The sequence below is a fragment of the Budorcas taxicolor genome, chromosome 18 (assembly GCF_023091745.1).
Source record: "Budorcas taxicolor isolate Tak-1 chromosome 18, Takin1.1, whole genome shotgun sequence".
In the NCBI taxonomy this organism is placed as follows: domain Eukaryota; kingdom Metazoa; phylum Chordata; class Mammalia; order Artiodactyla; family Bovidae; genus Budorcas; species Budorcas taxicolor.
Window position 1 is genome coordinate 36,408,916 of NC_068927.1, and position 20,548 is coordinate 36,429,463.

Sequence of the window (20,548 nt, forward strand, 5' to 3'; positions counted from 1 at the left end):
AGGCGGCAGGATGCTGCGCGCCGCACTGCCGCTGCTCGGGTTGCCCCTGGCGGGGGCAGGAGCAACCGAAGAGCCCACCCAGGAGCCAGGGTCGCCGGGTGAGCCTCCCCCAGGGTTGGCGCTCCTCCGCTGGCAGTGGCACGAGGTGGAGGCGCCCTACTTGGTAGCCCTCTGGATCCTGGTGGCCAGCCTGGCTAAAATCGGTGAGTGCGTGTGTGCGTGCGTCAGGGCGGGCGGCGGGCAGCGGACCCGCCCCCAACCCCTAGTCCCCAGATCCGGGCCGGATTTTTGCAGAGTGCCCCGACTTTAGGTTCCGATTCCGCAAATCCGGGCTCTCACCTTGTTTCTGCGCCTCCTCTTGTGGATCCCCCTCCTCCCCTTCTCGCGTGGGAACCCTGAGGATTTGCCTTCTCAGAGAGCCGCCCCAGCGCTCTCCGACCCCATCCCTAGCTTACTTTGCCCTCTCTTTCCCCTCTTCTCCTTGCAGTCAGCTCTTTGGTCTGGGCTCCCCTCCACCAATCCCCAGCCCCTGTCAGCAGTCTGGGCGTGTGGGACATTGAGGGGATGGTATTCTCTGGCAAACCCTAGCATCCTGGTCCCGAGGAAGCAGCCTTCCCTGGAGGCCACCTCCAAATGTCCATTCTCTTGGGAGGCCAAAATGCCACTTTTCCTCTATCCCCCTCTATCCCCTAAAGATGTCCCCTTCTTGTGCCCAGCTGTGTCTCCCCCCTTCCAATTCAAGTCTACCTCTTCCCACCTCAGGGTATGGGAAACTTCCATTTATTGGGCCTTACTATGTGCTGCCTGCCCTAGAGGCTTTCACACATCCAATTTCCTTCAGTCTGCACAGTACTGAGGGCTGTGCTTCAGACTCCTTTTCGTGAGTAGAGCTGCTTTTCCTTGCCTCTGCCCCTTCCTCCCCACTTTTGAGCAGCCAGTGGTCCCTCCTCCCACCAGAGACCCTCCTCCCTCTCCCTGTTGTGCAGACTGCGCTGTGGGGATGACTAATTATAGCTGAGCCGTTGCTACTCACTCCCCATCTAAGCTGGCACAGCCTGTACTCCCAGTCTCACCAGTAGTCTTCACATAGGAATCGCACCGTCTAGAGTTTGCCCCCTTCTTCCCCCAGGGACACAGTTGGAAGTGGGGGCTGGGCAGGAACAGAGGCGCTCTCCACTCTGCTGTGGCAGCCCATTAATAATGGAAAATGGGGCTTGAAATGCCTTCAAGGAGCCTAGTTCTGTAAGAGAACAGGCTTTTGTGAAGGGTTTTGGATTGCAGTGCTGGGATTAATGCATGCTCTGGAGATAAGGATGGAATAAGGTCCCTGAAGGAGAGGAAAGGGGGACCAAAGGTAGGGCTGAGTGTGGGAAGAGCTGTAGCTGAGCTCACCTTAGGGCCTGGCAGCAATGAGAGCAAGGTGGGAGGAGCTTCAGATCTGGGAACCAAAATTGGGTCTGCTGAGAAGTCTGCCAGGTGGAGAGTTCCTGTCTTATTTAGGGTTTGCAGCAATGGCTGTAGTTTCCCCCATAAATCATAGTTCTTTTTCTAGCTTGGATGACATCTCCTATGGAGGCTGAAGAGGTTGAAGAGAGCCTTTTTCTCATCAACAACAACAACAATAAAATCCTTGGGATTAGGGGTGGGGAGAGATAGGTAGAATGTTCAGAAATACCTTCCCCCAGCTTCATTGCTAGGATTTTTTTTTCCCTTTTATTCCCTACCAAATATTTAGGTAGATCCCACCACAGGCCAGGCACTGTCCTAAGCTCTCTGGGTACAGCTTCCAAAGGGCACTGTCTTAGCATTGCATCTCATACAGCTTAACACCAAGATGTCCCTCACTACCCACCACTCCAAGGATTGTCTGGGGAGAGCAGCTCACCTGGCCCAGGGCCCAATCGAAAGCCCAAAGAGTATATGATGAGGCAAAGGTAGGAGTGGCAATAGTGCTAGAAAATCATTCCATACCTCCTCTTCTTTCCAAGGGTCAGATATGTTATTACTTTCCCCCAGAATCATATTGAATTAACATTTGTTGAGATCCTATTATGTATCTGACATTCTGCTAGGCACATTCACACTATATCATTTTTATCCTCACCCTGTGAAGGTTATTTTCCCCCACATTACAGGAGAAGAAATTAAAGTTCAGAAATTTAAATAATTTGCCTGAGATCACACAATTAGGATAGGATGGAGCCACAAGAAGGACTAGAGGTCTAACTGCTAAATCTATTGCTTTTAAAACTACTGAGCCCTTAGTGAGCCTACATAATGAAAGAGCACACAGGGCTAGGAGATCTGCTGTACTCCTAGGAGGTATAATATGCATTATGGTCTAGGGCAGGACACAATAATAGAATAAAAGGTAACATTTATAGAGCACTTACTACAAAGCACTGGGCTAACTGCTTTTGAGCAGATCGTCTTACTTAAACCTTGCAACAATCCTACGAGATCAGTACTGTCTTTGTTCTCATTTTACTGATGAAAAAACTGCAAGTCAAAAAGGGACTAGGACTTCCCTGACTGTCCAGTGTTAAGACTCCGAGCTCCTTGTGTCAGGGGCCTGGGTTCCATCCATGGTCAGGAAACTAGACCCCCTCATGCTGCAACTGGAGATTTTGCATATTGCAATGAACACCTGGCCCAACAATTTAAAAAAAAAGTGAAGATATTTGCTTCAAAGTCACAGAACTGGTAAATGAAAGAGCTAGGCTTTGAACCCAGGGAGACTGACTCCACAGGCCCTGATTTTTACAACTATGTTATGCATAAAAATGTACCTAATATTTGCTGAGGTTCAAATAACGACAATGGATAAGGGAGAGCAGAAAAAGGTGAGGTCCTTTGAGGATGACAGTAGAGAGGATGGGGTATTTTTGGAAGTGGAAAAAGTAAGCAGAGACCTAGGTTACCATGACAGGAGCACTAAGAAATAGACAACAGTGGCTGCAGTGGAGAGTTTGGAGCTCTGGAGGCTGGAGATTCTAGCAGTCCTGAATTTCTTCTTCCTCCAGGATTGGGGGTCCTGACCTTGAATAAATATCTGACTGGAAGGCTATAGGCCAGTGCATGTGTGTGTGTGTGTGTGTGTGTGCGCGTGTGCGTGCGCATGTGCTTCATAAATTGATGATACCTCCCACCCCATTCTTGTGTTGTAGTGTTTCACTTGTCTCGGAAGGTGACGTCTCTGGTCCCCGAGAGCTGTCTGCTGATTTTGCTGGGACTGGCACTAGGGGGCATTGTCTTGGCTGTGGCCAAGAAAGCGGAGTACCAGCTGGAGCCAGGCACCTTCTTCCTCTTCTTGTTGCCTCCCATTGTGCTGGACTCAGGCTATTTCATGCCCAGCCGGCTGTTCTTTGACAATTTGGGTGCCATCCTCACCTATGCTGTGGTGGGCACACTCTGGAATGCCTTCACAACAGGTGCTGCCCTCTGGGGCCTGCAGCAGGCTGGACTTGTGGGTGAGTGACTCTAAGATGTGGACCAGCCGTGGGGGGCTTTGCCAGACTCCTTGCCCAGCTCCCTTCTCCTCCAGCTCTGAAGATCCTATGTTGACGAGAGCCATACCCTGAGACCTCCATCTTAGGTCCTTCCCAACTGGGCAGTGCTCCAGATTGGCCTGCAGCCTTCATTTAGGTCCCTGCCAGATGAGTCTGGGCTTCTGCAGATGACAGCTGAGTAGGGGCCTGGCTCCCAGCTGTGCATGGCCTGCCAAGGCTGGGAAGCCTGCATTGCCACCCTGCTTCCTCCTGCCCTCTGTTAACACACTGCCACTTGCCAGCCTGGCTCCCCTGAGGCACAGCTCAACATCCCTTTGAGGGCTCTGCCCAGGTCACATCAGGGTGGTTTTCTGTTTTTATTACTTTAATAAATACATATCATATGTCTGCAGAATGCAAGACACTACACTAGATATTCTCTTTGCTCATCCCACTGGCTCTTCATATCAACCTTGCTGGGGGTATCATTTATCCCATTTAATGGACAAGGAAATAGAGGCCCTTAAACTCATTTGATATCAGGTCCAAGGTTAGCAGGAGAAGGTCATTTTACTGAGCTCTTTGCCTTCAGGCGGCCCTGTTCTGCTCCCTTCTTTCTCATTTTCTGGGCCCCAAACCCACTCAACCCTGAAAGTTGATAATTCAGACTTCTTCCCAGGGGCAAGGGGAGGTTTGCAATTTCCACTCAGGTCTCCAACCTGGTTTTCCTATGGGGTCAGTGAACTCTTTGGGGGCAGGAAGGGAGGGGAGGACATCAGACCATAATCATAGTAATCCCGGTAATAGGTAATAACTACTGAGTGCTTACTATGTATTAGGCACTGGTTAAATAAGGAACTTTCTGAGGTAGACACTATTATTCTCAGTATGTAGAAGTGGAAACTGAGGTTCACAGAGATTGCATGGGATGTTCGAGTCCCACCAGTGGTGGGTGCTTGTCATACCGTATTCAGCCCTCGTGGATGGATAGCCCCTCCCCCTCCCGCTGAGAATTGTGCATGTTGCCTTCCTTAGGCTGAGAACTATGATGTGGGAGAAGGCACTCTTTTGTTCTCCTAATAAAGCCAGTCAGCAGCCTATTTCCACCTGATGGTGGTTATTATTGCTGTTGCTACGTTTTTTCTTGTCAGTGCCATCTTAGCTCTCCAGGTTACACAGAGTTTTGTAGCCATTTCCCTGGTTGATTTCTGCAGCAGTCTTGTCAGGCAGGCATATGAGGAGGTATGGCTTATGAGAAGTCAGGTGGCAGTGAGAGTGCCAGTGTCATAGAGTGGGTAAGTGGCAAAGACAGTCCTTAGGCTCAGGACCTAAGGTCTCCTGACCTGCAGGCTGACGCGCTCTTCACCGTCCCAAGTCCTCTCGGGGCACCCTTGTTTCAACAGTCTGAGCCTGTTGCTGGGGCTGCTGTAGGCAATTCAGTACCTCACCGTCTGCTGTCCCTCGAAAGCCCCCAGAGTGCAGGCTGGCTTGCTGGACTTCCTGCTGTTCGGGAGCCTCATCTCAGCAGTGGATCCTGTGGCTGTGCTGGCTGTCTTTGAGGAGGTGCACGTCAACGAGACCCTCTTTATCATCGTCTTTGGCGAGTCCCTGCTCAACGATGCAGTCACCGTGGTGAGAGTGCACAGTGGGCTGCTGTTGCTCGACCCCATGCTGCCATGCTTTTGACCAGGCTCAGACCCTTCTCCAGATCCCCTGGGGAAGAAATCCGGTCTCCGCCTTGCCCCATCGTCACTCCTGATGCACCACTTCTCACTCAGGTGCTGTACAAGGTCTGCAACTCTTTTGTGGAGATGGGCTCTGCCAACGTGCGGGCCACTGACTACCTGAAGGGAGTCGGTCAGTATCTCCCCCCTCTCGGTGGGCACTGGAGGCTGCCTCCCTCGGGTTGTTGAGCCCCTCCCCCACTGCGTCTGGACAGAGGATGCTGCTGGGGTGCCTCATCCCTCCCTTCCCTCCTCCACGGAGAAACAGGGCCCTGAGAACCCGAGAAGGAGGGGCTTTCCTGCACTCCTGACCCCTGGGGAGCATGGTGGGCATCCTCCTCCACTCCCCGCCAGGCAGCAGTCTTGTTGGCCCGGTAGGGGTCCCGGCCAGGGGTCGTGCTGACAACCCACTCCTCCCCCAGCCTCCTTGTTTGTGGTCAGTCTGGGCGGGGCAGCCGTGGGCTTAGTCTTTGCCTTCCTCCTGGCCCTGACCACACGCTTCACCAAGCGGGTCCGCATCATCGAGCCGCTGCTGGTCTTCCTCCTCGCCTATGCAGCCTACCTTACCGCTGAAATGGCCTCGCTCTCTGCCATTCTTGCGTGAGTCCTGGGGGCGCTGAGCACACAGGCAGCTGGGAGGGGGCACTGGAGATGGTTGCCCTTCACACAGACAGAAGCAGGACCTTGAGGAGTCCGTAGGTTTCCCCGAGTGGGAGCTTCAAATTTCCCAGGGGAGACATTTAACCTCAGGGAACATTACGGGACCCGCTTCTAGAACTGTCCTGGGCCCCCAGAACCCAATTTTCCCTTGCCCAGAGTGTTCTCTTGGGTGTGCGCTGAGCCACACGTGGACGTTGAGGCCTGGTGCCATGGCTCTGCTGGCTACAGAACTCTGAAAGTTGCTTCAGGCAGTCTGTGCCAGTCAGATCATGTTTTCCCTGCCTTCCCCTCCAGAAGGGTTAGGGTTAGAGTGGGAAGCCTGGCGATTCCGATCCTTTTAGCCCAGGATTACCCCTACCAGCCTGGGACAGGCTCCATGCCTCACTGCGCTTTGGCTCTGAGTCTGACATCCTGTGACGGGCATCCTCTCCTGTGCATGCTCAGACCCCAGAGGCTGTGCTTCCTGCGGCCCCTCCTCATCATCCTGACTCTCCATTCCTCTCCCAGGGTGACTATGTGTGGCCTGGGCTGTAAGAAGTATGTGGAGGCCAACATCTCCCATAAGTCCCGCACAGCTGTCAAGTACACCATGAAGACTCTAGCCAGCTGCGCGGAGACCGTCATCTTCATGCTGCTTGGCATCTCGGCCGTGGACTCTTCCAAGTGGGCCTGGGACTCTGGGCTGGTGCTGGGCACCCTCTTCTTCATCCTGTTCTTCCGAGCCCTCGGTATAGCCGGCACCCTCTGCTTTCCTACCCCCCGTGCCCCTGCCCCCCACCCCAGCTCATCTCGCCCTCTGAGTCCACATCCTTGTCCTCCCTGTGTGGCTCAGCCCTCCCAGCCCTTCAGACCTGAGCCCTGATACTGGGTGCCAGCTGCAGCCAGTGCCCTCCACTCCCAACACCCTGCTCCCACTGGCCTCCCTCCTGCTGTAGGCGTAGTCCTGCAGACGTGGGTGCTGAATCAGTTCCGGCTGGTCCCTCTGGACAAGATTGACCAGGTGGTGATGTCCTATGGGGGCCTGCGGGGGGCTGTGGCCTTCGCTCTCGTCATCCTCCTGGACAGGACCAAGGTCCCTGCCAAGGACTACTTTGTAGCCACCACGATTGTGGTGGTCTTCTTCACAGTCATCGTGCAGGTGGGAGCACCCAGGAAGCCAGATGGGGAGAGGGTCTGGCAGGCCCTGGGGAGGCCTGGAGCCTATGGGAGAGGGGCTCCTTTTCCTGTTGGGGGCTGCAGGGGCTTGACTTCCCAGACTTTGAGAGCAGTTAGGTGGAGATATGGAAGCTGAAGCCTAACCGTGGGGAGAGAAAGGCAGCAGAGAACTGGCCAGGGCAGGGCTCACCAGCTGCCTGTCCATAGGGCCTGACCATCAAGCCACTGGTCAAGTGGCTGAAGGTGAAGAGGAGTGAGCATCACAAACCCACCCTGAACCAGGAGCTGCATGAGCACGTGGGTACCAGAACCCCATGCCCCCACCTGTCCCTCTCTCCCTTCTCCTATTCTGAGCAGAGTCCTGATCCGGTCCCCCTACCCACCCCCCTTCTAGACTTTTGACCACATTCTGGCTGCAGTGGAGGACGTTGTGGGGCACCATGGCTATCACTACTGGAGGGACAGGTGAGGGAGCTGCATCCAGGCTCCTTCAGCAGCAGCACCCCTCCCCAACCAGCCAGGGCAGCACGGGGGACATACCACACTTCTGAGAAGGGATGCAGCCAGGCACAGGCTGGGTGACCTGTCCCTGAAGCCCCCCACAGGTCCCCATAGGACAGGCAGTGCTGGTGTCCCTGTACTCTCAGGATAAGATAAGCTTCCCCAGTGAGGCCTGCCTGGCCCTGCCCTGTGTGGTCTGGCACCTCCAGACTCCAGCCACCCTGTGGTCCACTGTGACTTTGACTCTCGGCCTGCCAATGAAACGAACCGTTTTAGAAACTCAGGACCCACCATGCTCCCCCTGCCCTGGCCACCAGGACCTTTGCACATGTTGTTCTTTCTACTAGAACATTCCCTCCCCTCCATCTCGCCTCCTTAATCCCTCTGTTCATCCTTCAGATATTATCACAGGCATCATGTCCTTAGGGAGGCTTCCCTGACTAGGACAAATCCCCATCAGACTCTATAATATCCTTGTAGTTCCTATCATGGTTGTGATTTTATAGTTACATGTCATAAATTCGTCAATGTCAGGTGCTGTCAGTTCCGTAAGGGCAGGGACCAGCTTCCAGATTCTCCCTGACCAATGCCCACACCAAGAGATGTGGGCCCCGCACTGGCAGTGCCCCGGCCCTGTCTGAGGAAGGGCCAGCACTCAGGATGGGGCCTGGCATCCTCTGTAGGTGGGAGCAGTTTGATAAGAAGTACCTGAGTCAACTGTTGATGCGGCGCTCAGCCTACCGCATCCGGGACCAGATCTGGGATGTGTATTACAGACTCAACATCCGGGACGCCATCAGCTTTGTGGATCAGGTGGGCCAGCAGACAATGGAGAATGGGCGGGTGGCCAGCAGGGCAAGGCAGGAAGCGGTGACAAGCAGGCAGGCAGGCCCTGAGCAGGGAGTTGGGAATTCCCAGTAGACTCCATGGACTTGTGAAGTGGCAGCTACAGGAATGAGCCCGGCCTGATGCTGACATTTAGAGTCTAGTGGGCAGTGCAGAAAGGTGGGAGACAGCTGGACTCTGGCATCAGCAGACGTGGCTCAGATTCTTATCATCTCAGGCTTGTGACCTTGGGTAAGTCATTTATCCTCTCTGAGCTTCGGTTTCCTCAACTGTAAGAAAGCGACAGTAAGAGTACCTCTGTCACAGAGTTTTGTAGGTGCAGTATAAAAAAGCACCTAGCGTAGTCCCTGGAACATCGAGAGCAAAGTGTGTTAACTGGTGTTATTCCTTTTGTTCCGCTCTGTCCGCGCCACCTTCATCTGACTGCCATCTGACCTGTGACATGGCCCCTGCAGGGAGGCCACGTCTTGTCCTCCTCTGGGCTCACTCTGCCCTCCATGCCCAGCCGCAATTCCGTGGCAGAGACCTCCGTCACCAACCTGCTGTAAGTCCTGGAGCCCCCTCCCGCTTCCCCACACTCCTTCCTACTGGGCCCTCTCTCTGAATCCCTTCTGGGCAAGATCTGTGAGCCCCTCTGCTTCTTCCCTTTCCCTGGTCCGAGCCCCCCAGCCCCTCCCCAGCACACGTGTTCCCTCCGCCCGCAGGAGGGAGAGTGGCAGTGGAGCGTGTCTGGATCTGCAGGTGATTGACACGGTGCGCAGTGGCCGGGACCGGGAGGACACGGCAATGCACCACCTGCTCTGCGGAGGCCTCTACAAGCCGCGCCGCAGGGTGAGAGCAGGCAGGGCCTCTGAGTCCTGAGGGGGAGTGAGGTCTGGGGAGGCTGCGATCCAAGGCTCAAGAGGCAACTGGCACCAGCCTGTAGAGAGCTGTAGATGCCCAGTTGAAGAGTAGGGGCTTCATCTTGTTGGTTATAACCTTTAGTTCTGTTTTTTTGTTGTCGTTGTTTTGAGAAAGGTTGGCCTGTTACAAGGATGGTTTAAGGATGTCTTGTTTGGTACCAGAGAGCAGATCTAATTGGACGGGGTGAGTTGAGAGGCCGGGAGAGCCAGTTGGGAAGCTGGAGTGAAACACTGCAGATTAGAGCTGGGTGGCTGGAAGGAAGAAGGGCACAAAGGACTGTAAAATCTGCCAGGAAAAGGAGAGGAGTTATAGAGGGCTTGATGGGGGTCACAGACAGAAGCAGGAGTGCCAAGGAGGCCTGTGGGTACAGCTTAACCTGGGGGAGGCAGACATCCAGTTTAGGTAACATGAGTGAGTCCCATGCAGGTTGTGAAACCTCGGGGTTGGAAAGGCCCAACCCATCCAGGCAGGAATCCGGTGCAACCCCACAAGGGGGCAGCAACCCATTACCTTGAACCTTTCTGAAATGAGAAGCCAGCTGTGACCATTCTTGGCAGCTTTAACAGTCAAGGCCGTTTCTACAGAGACGGGAATTCTTTCTCTTTAATTTGCTCCCTCTGGGCCTGATTTGACTCTCTGCACCTCTGCAGAGCAAAAGCCTGCAAAGATGTCAAAACAGGTTCCTTCCACACAGAGGCCTTCTTGCCTTCGGGCCAGCGGCTTCTGTCCCTGGTGTGTCTTCTTCAGCCGTTAGAAATGAGGCCCCTAGGAATTCTATGGTGGACTAGTGGTTAGGATTCCAGGCTTTCACTGCTGTGGCCAAAGAGGCCCCAGATGGAAGGTGCTATGCTAGTTGTGGTTGGCCAGGGCCAGGAACAGGGGACCTTTAACCTTTCTAGTTATGGAAGTTGCCTTTCTCTTCTCGCAGCCCAGGATCCCTCCAGCTCTGGCTCATCACCCTGAGACCTCACACTGTTCGTACAATCAGGCAATCACCCCTCATGTCTTCCTCAGTTAATGACTGTGAAACCCTGTCTCATCCAACCTGTGGAGCTTTTGTTTTTTGGTTTGGTTTACTTTTTCTTATAGAAAATTTTAGTCATTCACAAAACTAGAGAGAATAAAGAAACTCATTTAACCATCACTCAGCTCCAATAATTTCCCCTTACACCCTATCTACACTTTATTATGTTAAAGCAAACTCCAGACAGCATATCATCTCTAAATATTTCCATATGTATCTCTAGGTGGCAAGAATTCTTTTTTTTTTTTCTTTTTTTTCAAAAAAGCCATAGTACCATTACCACATACAACCAGTAACAGTGATTCCTTCTCACCTCACCTCAAATATCCAGCCAGAGTTCAATACATACCTTTTTTCATCTGGTTTGTTCAAGTCAGGATCCAAATAAAGTCCACACTTTGCATTTTTAGTAAGTATGTCTTTTTATTTTTTTTAATTTGTAATAGTTTCTTCTTTTTTCCCTCCTTTTTATTTATTTGCTGAAGAAACTGGATAGATCGTCTTAGAAAATTCTCCATTTTACAGATTTTGCTGATTGTATTCCAGAGGTGGTATCTGATATGTTATCCTTGGTACCCTGTATTTCTTGGTAGTTCAATCTAGAGGCCTGGTTGTATTCAGGAACATTCGATAGCTGTGCTATGTGTTTCTTATTGTATTACATTAGGAAGTATTGATACATAATGATTGGCTGGCTGTTGATGTGTGTGTGTGTATGTAAGATTGGTCAATGGGTTTCGTCCAACCAGTTCTTGTGTAGTCGACTAAAAAAAAAACTGGATTATGATTGTGCTTATCCTTGTTAAAATGTCATCTTATTTGATTTAGCCCATCATTCCATCGTTTGGATCCCATGTCGGTCACCAAAAATCTCCTCAGATTCACATCATATAAAATTCTGTAAAGCCTGTTAACTCTGTATTCATCAAAATCAACATAAAAATGAACATGATAGAGCTGAGGACAGAGCCCTGTGGTCGGCTACTAAAGACTTTCCTCCAGACTGACCTGGATCAAGAATTTTGGGGGTATGGTTACTGAACCAGTTCTAAATCCACTTAGTTATGCCAGCACGCAATCCATAATTCCTCATGTTCTTCACAGAAATATCATTAGAGACAGAAGTGTCTAGTATACAGTTAGAAACACAAGATTATAGTTTAAAAGAGAGAGACAGACAGGCTGGAGATAAAAAGATTTGGAAGCAATCTACAGCAGAGGTTTCCTGGCCTGGCTATATCAGAATCTCCTGGGGAGCTTACTAGAATACATATTCCTGGCTTCACCTCCTGCAGAGTTTGATTAGTGGAGTGGGATGAGGAATCTGCTCTTAATATGCCCCTTGAGGGGGCTGAAATGCAGCTGGTCTGATGGCTGGTGTCTGGGAAGCACAGATTTATCACTGTGCTGGCTGGCGCTGAGAGAGTCGATACTTTCACTGGGGAGAGCATTGAGATGGGAGAGGGGGCCAAGGATAATGCTGGGGAATGCATATGGAAGAAAAGGAAGGGGAGCCAGCAGAGGAGGTGAGAGAAGGAGCCCTTGGAGGGGCAGTAGCTGATGCCCCTCAGAGCTGCCTCAGAGGCCTGGGGCAAGAGGAGGGCTGGACTTTGCACGGATGTTGCCTAACCAGAGGCCAAGGTACTGATGACCTGGCAGAAAGCTGCACAGTGGTGCTGCAGTCAGGCAACCCCCCTTGCTCCCACCCCAGCTCTATTTCTGACATTCAAGGAATTAATGGGTACTAGGGGAAGTGTCAGAATGTAAGTATAAAGGTTTAGCAGTAAAAGCAAGGCAATGGTGTCAATGGAAAGGCGTTTTTCAAGGAGGTAAGGGCAGGAACAGGTCTAAAAGCAGAGGCAGGGGGCGGTGGCCAGGGAAGGACTGAAGATGCAAGAGGGTGGAGGACTGGGAGGGAGGAACTGATGGAAGCAGGGAGTGGGGAGTGAGGAGCCCTGTGAAGGAGCTGGGCTTCTGCACCCACCCACCCCCACCCTAGGGGGAGAGGCACACCTCTGCATGAGTGTGTAGAAGAGGGCAGTTGGGAGGAGACTTAAAGGGGATTCTTAGATCCGGCTCAGGGAAGCAGAAAATATGAAGGGTAAAGGAAAGAAACCAGCCTGGGGGTGTGCGGCAGGACAAGAATGATTGGGAACACGTGGGTGGTACTTTGGGAAATTACCAGGAGGTAATGAAAAGGCTGCTAAGCAGTCACGGCCAGAGGTGGAGACAGGTCAGGTGAGGGTGTAGTGGGCTTGCTCTTTATGAGGAAGAATTGGAAAGAGCAGACGGTGGGAGTGGTACTGAACTGGGCACAGGTATGGTTGGACTGAGAGGATCCGAGGTGGCAAGAGATAGTCGTGGAAGTTCCTGCAGCCTGAGTCTTCATGGTGGCAGCTGCAGAAAGGGCTAAGTGGGGAGGGCCAGCTGGACAGAGTCCTGTGTAGTCACAAGAAGGCAAATGGGCCAGGCATGTGGACTAGGCTCAGATAAACTGAGGTGCAAAGAAGGAAATTGGTTTCATGGCAGCCCTGAGGACAGGGCACAGGATCCCCCGTGTCTTGTCACTTCACATCTGAGAAAACTGGGAGAGGGCAAGAGGGGATAAGGAAAGCCAAATTTGAGGGGGTAGGTTCTGGGACAAAGAACTGAGAATATAGAGTCTGGCTGGGTCTCTATTTTTTTTTTTTTTCCACTCCATGGCTAGTTCTGGAAACAGCAGGCTGGTATGAGCTATGGTGACCCTGGGGCTGTGGCGTGGGGTTCCTGTGGGCGGCAGGACACCAAGCCTCATGGCAGGGTGGGGCTGTCATTGCCAGTACAAAGCCAGCTGCAGCCGCCACTTCATCTCTGAGGACGCGCAGGAGCGCCAGGACAAGGAAGTCTTCCAGCAGAACATGAAGCGGCGGCTGGAGTCCTTTAAGTCCACCAAGCACAACATCTGCTTCACCAAGAGCAAGCCACGACCTCGCAAGGCTGGCCGCAAGAAGGCATGTGCTTTCTCTAGGACTCCTGTTTCCAGCTGCAGGCTGATGGCATGCGGTTTTGAGCTCACAGGTTTTGGAATCCAGCCTCGGGGACCTGGGGGCTGCAGCAGCTTGGGTTCCCTTTTGCATCTTCCTGGAGCCCCAGAGAGGAAGGTGAAGCCTTTAGAGGGAGAGCAGCCTCTTGTGGTCACCTGCCCAAGACAGCAGGACCACCTACCAGAGGTGGAGTGAGCAGGAAAGAGGCAGATTCCTTGCTGGGGAAGGGGTGTGGGGACTCCATGAATTTCTTATTCAGCCCAGGCTGATGTACTGAGCATCTCTGCTGGGGCCATCAGACTCTACAACACTTGCTGGGGGTGGGGGGGGTCAAGGGATGATAGAACCACTATAATTGACACAGATTCCCTTCTGTGTGGCATCAGGAAGACCTATCTTCTTGTTGACCCCACCAGATGACAGGATTGGGGTTTGGAGTCAGGGCAAGAGGCTTAGGCCTTTTTTTTTTTTGGTCCTTAGAAGGATGGCGTGGCTAACACTGAGGCTACAAACGGGAAATCTCCTCGAGACCTGGGCTTCCATGACACAGGCAAGCAGGGAGTGGGGTGGTGTTAAGGATGGGATTGGGAGGGGAAGGGCAGGGGCCCATCGACTGGAAGCCTGAAGGACCTCCTCTGCATGGCACTCAATGACATGAGCTGGGGCTCTTCCCCTTAGAACTAGATGGACAGGTCTCAGCAGTTACTAGACGTCTGTGACACCTGAGAGCTAACTCCAGGCTACAGACCCTGAGGACCTGGAGAACGTGTCATAAATGGAGCCTGGTCTGGGCCTTGAAGGATGGGTGGGCCCTGGGGTCCAGTGTCCCTGCAGTAAAACCAGGGCCCTAGAAGAGCTGCACACTGATGGGCCTTCCAGCCTTCCAGATGTTTATGCTTCCAGCTGACGATGGGATCTAGGGTTGAGAGAAGATGAAGGTGCTGGGAAGTGTGAGTCCCTGATGCTTCCTCTGAGGATCTGTCTTTCCTGTTGCCTCCTGGGGCTCTGGAGCCCCATGCCCCCTCCTATCAAGCTCCCCCACCCCCCTAGGCCAGTGCTGTAACAGCCACAGGACAAAGCAGGTGTCTCTACCAACTGTGGGCTCTTCCTAGATGGACGAGGGGTTGGGCTCCGGGTGGTGCAGTACCAAGAGGCAGCTACTGGGCTGGCCAATCCCACTCAGCTCTTGTCCCTGTCCAGCTGCCGTGATCTTAACCGTGGAGTCTGAGGAGGAGGAGGACAGTGACAGTTCGGAGACAGAGAAGGAGGATGACGAGGGGATCATCTTTGTGGCTCGGGCCACCAGTGAGGTCCTCCAAGAGGGCAAGGTCTCAGGTAACGGCTTCCTCCTGCCTGCCTCCCTCTGGAGCAAACTGGAGCTACACAGTTGGCTTCCTCCCCCTTTGCTGATGGCCTTTACTCCAGACAGTCACTCTGCCTATCTGCTCATTCATTCATCAACCAGCATTTACTCAGCATTTCTTTTATGTCAGACATCTGACATCTGTGACCTGATTCAATCCTCACAACAATCAAGATGGCGAAACCGAGCTCAAAGGAACTTGGGACTTGTCTAGAAATCAGCAGAACCAGAATTTGATTCCAAAGCTCACAGCCATTTCACTTGCCTCCCTTTACACTCTGGCGAGAAACGCAAGGTGATAAGCAAACCTGACACCAGGTTCTGCTGTGACCCATGCTCAGCACACCAGCCCTCAGGTACAGCCCCCTGTAAGGGTGGCAGCCGGACCTGAGAGAGGAGCCTGCATTCATCAAAATGGCATTACTGTAGATAAAAACCAACATATATGTGCTTCCATATGTGGAGACCTAATGAACTCAGAATGCTAACTACCACTGCCAGTTGGCTCAAGAATTCTCAGGTGTCTTTTAAAAAACATCCCATTACAGAAAATTTCAAAATATACAGTAGACAGAATAGTAGAATAAACTCTCATCTCTCTACCACCCATCTTCAATAATTACCTACTCCTAACTGATCTTATTTCACTTACACCTTCACTATGCCCCTCTCTTCACTGGATTCTTTTGAAGCAAATTGCAAATATCATACCACTTTATTGCCAAATACTTCAGCAAGTATCTCTAAAAGATAAGGATCCTTCTTAAAAATATAACCACAATACCATTATCATATCCAAAATCTTTTTTATCAGATATCCAGTCCGTGTTCAAATTTCTCTGATTGTCTTCATTTTACAGTAGGTTGTTCAAATAAAAATCCAGACGAAGACCCACACATGAAATTTGGTGGCTAAGTCTCTTTTAGCCTATAACACTGGTTCTTAAGGAGATAGTAGTGATTTTGTCCCCTAGAGCAGTGGTCCCCAACCTTTCTGGCACCAGGGACTGATTTCATGGGAGACATTTTGTCCATGGACTGGGGATGGGTGGGGATGATTCAAGCATATTACATTTATTGTGCACCTTGTTTCTGATCTAGTGCCGCTGCTGATCTGACAGGAAGTGGCGGTCCACAGCTTGGAGGTTGGGGACCCCTGCCCTAGGGTACTGTCTGGAGACATCTTGCGTTGTCACAGCAGGCAGGGTACCTCTACAATGTGTGGGTAGAGGCCAGGGATGTTGTTAAACACCCTACAATGCACAGGACAGCTCCCTACAGCAGAGTCTCTGCTCCTACCTGTGACAGTGTCAAGTTTGAAAAACCCTGATTTATAGGTCCCCCCACCATACTTTCTTTCCTTGCACTGTATTTATTGAAATAACTTGGTTATTTGTCCCCCCGTCTTTCCTTGTCTGGATTTTGCTGATTGCATCCCCTAAGCATCATTTAATATGTCTGTTTCACTGACCTTTATATTTCCTTCAAATCAGTAATTAAATCTAGATCAGACTTGATAAGCATACTCCATAGGTGGTGATGTTATACCTCCCACTACATCTCACCAGGGAGCATATACCATCTGGCTGTCTCTCTTCTTGTAGGTTAATATTGACTAGTGGCTTCAGTTGTTGTTAGCCTGAGCCACCCATTATCAAACTCCCTGTCAGTTTTTCATCAGGTGGTCTTCCAGTCACTGGTGATCACTGCCACATCCAACAGTTCATTCTGGGTTGCGCAATGCTGATATTCTATGTCTATTTTTTGTTTGCATTGATTAGCAGGAATTCTTGTATTAAAAAGCCTTCCCTTATCAATTACTTAGTCAGTCTGAGGTACAGTTCATATAGGGAAGAATGGATAAATGCTTGAATTTTTCCTTTCACTTATCAGTTTTCAGACCAATAGTTACCTGATATCCTCTAAAGATGAACACTGAAGTTTGTTATTAAAATTTAACACAGCATTCCAGGGAGGTAGTTTCACTCTCAGTCACAGCATCAATACATTTCATAACATGGAGCACTTGAAGTCAGGTTCACAGGACTGCTCAGGACTTTGTATCAGTGAGGAGACACATACTGAGCACCTATTACAGGCAAGGCACTGAGCTTGACTTTGGAGATACAGGGGTGGTAGATAGCCAGAGGGCTGTTCCTTCCCTGCTTTCCTCTTTCAGAGCCTCAGCCTTTCTGTAATGCCGTGGCTGAGCCTTCCATTATGGGTGCCCGCACTTCTGGGATTCTTGGCTCACATCCCCTGTGCTCTGGCATCCCCTTTGTGGCTCAGCTTTAGCCTGTTTTAATTTTTCGTGAGCTCAGACTCCTGGACTCTCCCACCAAAGGGCTGCGGTGGGAACTCAGGCAAGGAGCGCAGTGGCCAAGCCTCGAGATCTTCCTCACCCTGGGCCGGGGGCCTAGCAGGATGTGGTTTAAGCCTGGCACTGCAAGTTGGCTGAGGGCTGATCATAGATGGGTTTTTTCCTGCCTTGCTCTCGCTTTGTTTTGTTCTAGTTGTTTTCATTTGTTCAATAGGTATTTGTTGAGCAACTGCTACATGCTCAGTCCTGTGCTAGGTGCTGGGGACACAGTGGGGAGCAAACCCAGCTGTGGTGCTTCCCCTTGGCCAGGCGTGCATCCAATAACTGCACAAATGGATGCTGCATGGCGACTGCAGAATGAACTTCTGTGCTTATACTTGAGAAAGTGTCCACTGGATTGGCAATGAGTGTGTGTGTGCTCTGTCCCCAGGGAGCTTTGAGGTGTGCCCCAGCCCACGCATCATCCCCCCATCCCCAACCTGTGCGGAGAAGGAGCTGCCCTGGAAGAGTGGGCAGGGGGACCTGGCCGTCTACGTGTCCTCAGAAACCACCAAGATTGTGCCCGTGGACATGCAGACAGGCTGGAACCAGAGCATCTCGTCCCTGGAGAGCTTGGCATCCCCACCGTGTACTCAGGCCCCAACCATGACCCGCCTGCCTCCCCGCCCACAGGCCCCGGAAGAGCCCCAGGCCCCTCTCAAGCTGCCCCTCTCCTCTGATCCTCGCTCTTGCTTTGCTTTCCCCCCGAGCCTGGCCAAGGCGGGCCGTTCTCGCAGTGAGAGCAGCGCTGACATCCCCCGGCAGCAGGAGCTGCAGCCCCTCATGGGACACGAGGACCACACCCATCTCAGCCCCGGCACCGCCAACTCCCACTGGTGCATCCACTTCAACAAAGGTGGCCGGCTGTAGCCCAGAGACTCGGGGAGGAGCAGGGGGCCGGGGCCCCCATGAAGTCTTCCCTGCACAATGGGCAGAGAAGCCCACTCAACCGGACATGGGGTTAGAGGGGCCTGGACTGAAGTAGCAGCTGGGCTCCCTTGGGGCGGGTCAGAAGGATCTCCTGGGCTGGTCCTCACAGGAACCCTTTTCACCACCCTCCTTGCTCCTAAACTCCTGCCCCCTTCCCTTTCAATAAGGCCCTAACTCTGGTTCAAGACCCAGTCCAGACGTTTTAGAGGCAAGGCCCAGAGACAAGGGGAGCTCATGCCCCTTCCCCAGCGGGTCCTCCTGGGAAGCAGTTCCTGTCCCCCAAGCAAGGGCATCTCTCCTCAGCTGACACTGGGCTGTCCCGCACTCCACCCTGCCCCAGCGTCAGCTCAAGGACAGTACCCTGGCAGTGAGGCTCCACGAGGGGCTGGTCCTCAGAGGGACTGGGCTGGGAGGTGCAGCAGACTTTGCTACCCTGTTGTCTCAGCTACCCATAGCCAGTTGGTTTGGGGCAGTGGGAATCTGTCTCCACTCCTTGCTTTATCTTCCCCCCTTTGCTGCCAGTCTCTGGGGCAATAGTTACTCCATTTCCAGGACTGAGGCCACAGGGTTGGGCCAGGCTTCGGGTCACGGCTGCTTCCTAGCTGGCATCACTCTGGGGATCTGCTGCTCTGCACCTGGCTTTGGACCTTTCAGATCCTTGGGCCTGAGATTTGTGAGGAGGGGAGATGGTGGCCTCTGGCCTCCCACACTGTCTCATTTTTTCCTGAACAGGAAAGGAGCTAGGTATCTCAGGATCACTGCTCCACTGCTCTGGGGCTGAGAGGCCTGACTACAATGGAAAGGGGGCTGACTGGGTGGCAGGTGACTTTCCTGGGGTTAGCACCTGCCCTGAATTGTGTACCTTGAACCTAAGATACATTAAACATCTCTCAGATGGATGTGTGTCCTGCGCCCATGTGTCTGGGTGTTTTGAGGTGTGAGAAGGGGGCAAGAGGGCATGTGGTGAGGGAGATGGAAACTTTCTACTCTGTGACCCAGGGCTTCCCTGATATGGGTGGTGGACGGTGGGAGGAGGTCCCGGGAAGGACTGTTAGGCCCTATGGCCCTCCCTCTGCTCCCATTCTTTCCCACTACGTCACCTTACAGGAAGCCTGCAGCAAGTCCAGGGGATTGATCTCTGGGCACGGGGTCACAGAACTGGGAGTCCACAAAATGGGAATGACTTGCAGGAAGAAACACCCCAGAGGTCAGATGCCAAGGTGCCCAAAGATGCAGCCAACACACACTGGCACCAGATAAACATTCCTCAAATGCCTGGAGGGAGTGGTAGGACAAATGAACAGATGTGTTCCACACATGGCGGGTGGGAGGACAATCTCCAGGGAGCTGGTTACCCTGAGTGTTTCTGATACAAATTGGAGAGTGTGGGGTCCAGAAACATCTAGGGATAGAAATCCCTGATGACAGCAGACCCAGTTTCCACTGGGCCTTTCTATCGATACCTCACACACACACACACCATAAAATTCACCCATTTAAAATGTACAGCTTGGTGGTTTTCGAACGTATTCACAGAGTTGTGCAACCCTCCCCACAAGCTAAGTTTGGAACAGTTTCATCATCTCCCAGAGAAACTCTGTACTGTCGGCATTCACTCCTCACCCTCTGCTGAGCCCTAGGTAATCACTGACCTGTCGTTAGTCTTCATAGATCTGAAACCCTGAACACACTGCAAAGCTTACACATTTAGTCAGCCTTTTTTCTGACTTATGCCTGGGGAATGTGGGAAGAGAAGGAAGAGTGACTTTCAGGCTTTGCCCTCACACGGCTTATAGTCGGCTGCAATAAGGCCGAGCAGCTGGTCCCAGCCCTCCCTTGCTGGGTATGTTACCTTAGGTATGTTACATACTCTCTCTGAGTTCCAGTGTCTTCATCTCTAAAATGGGATGCTTATTTCATACCGCTGCTGTCTGGATTAGATGATGAAATGAGAAGAATCTAGTACACAGCCTGGCCCGTTGTAAAGGATTATAAATGTTAGTCATTGTTGGTGTTTCGTTACAAGCCCAAGAGCATAGAAAGTGCTGTGAGGCCCGAGGAGATCTAGTGGAGGGGGACAGCTTTGAGAGGGGTATGAGTGTGTGTGTATGATGGGGCTCAGAGAGCATGGGTGAAGCTATGTCGGTGCATGTCAGGTGGAGAGCAGCATGAACAAAAGACATCTGGAGCACACACAGTGAGAGGCAAGGAGCAGCGAGTGACATGCTGGGGAGAGGCCAGCCAAGGACACCAAGGCGTGGGTGGGGTGACCCTGCCGAGTTTCGGAGGTGGCAGCCTGGCAGAATAGTGACCTAGGGAGTGTGGGCAGTGATGTGCAGTAGGGAGCATGAATGTAGCTGGTGATGGGGGGAGGATGGGTGAAAGCCCATGTGGAGGAAGGCTCGGTAGGAGGAAAGCCTAGAGATGGAATACCTGCTGGGAGGCCCAGGGATGTGAAGGTGCTTATGTTGGAGACGGCCGGCAGCTATTCTCAGACCCTGGTGTCAGAACCACTGGGAGCCTGTCAAACACAGATTCCTGGGCCTACCCCAAGGTTCTGACTCAGCAGGTC

General features: G+C 52.2%; 1 protein-coding gene across 1 annotated transcript; it reads left to right on the plus strand.

The window, feature by feature from the left end:
- Positions 1 to 10: 10 nt before the first annotated feature.
- On the plus strand, positions 11 to 18,855 carry SLC9A5 (solute carrier family 9 member A5). Its single transcript, XM_052655661.1, has 16 exons — positions 11 to 203; positions 3,168 to 3,470; positions 4,957 to 5,120; positions 5,267 to 5,345; positions 5,635 to 5,812; positions 6,380 to 6,600; positions 6,808 to 7,010; positions 7,235 to 7,324; positions 7,422 to 7,492; positions 8,212 to 8,341; positions 8,830 to 8,918; positions 9,079 to 9,205; positions 13,121 to 13,291; positions 13,805 to 13,874; positions 14,525 to 14,659; positions 17,438 to 18,855. The coding sequence occupies exons 1-16, from the start codon at positions 11 to 13 to the stop codon at positions 17,914 to 17,916; spliced, it is 2,703 nt and encodes a 900-aa protein (XP_052511621.1). The 3' UTR covers positions 17,917 to 18,855.
- The last annotated feature ends 1,693 nt before the right edge of the window (positions 18,856 to 20,548 follow it).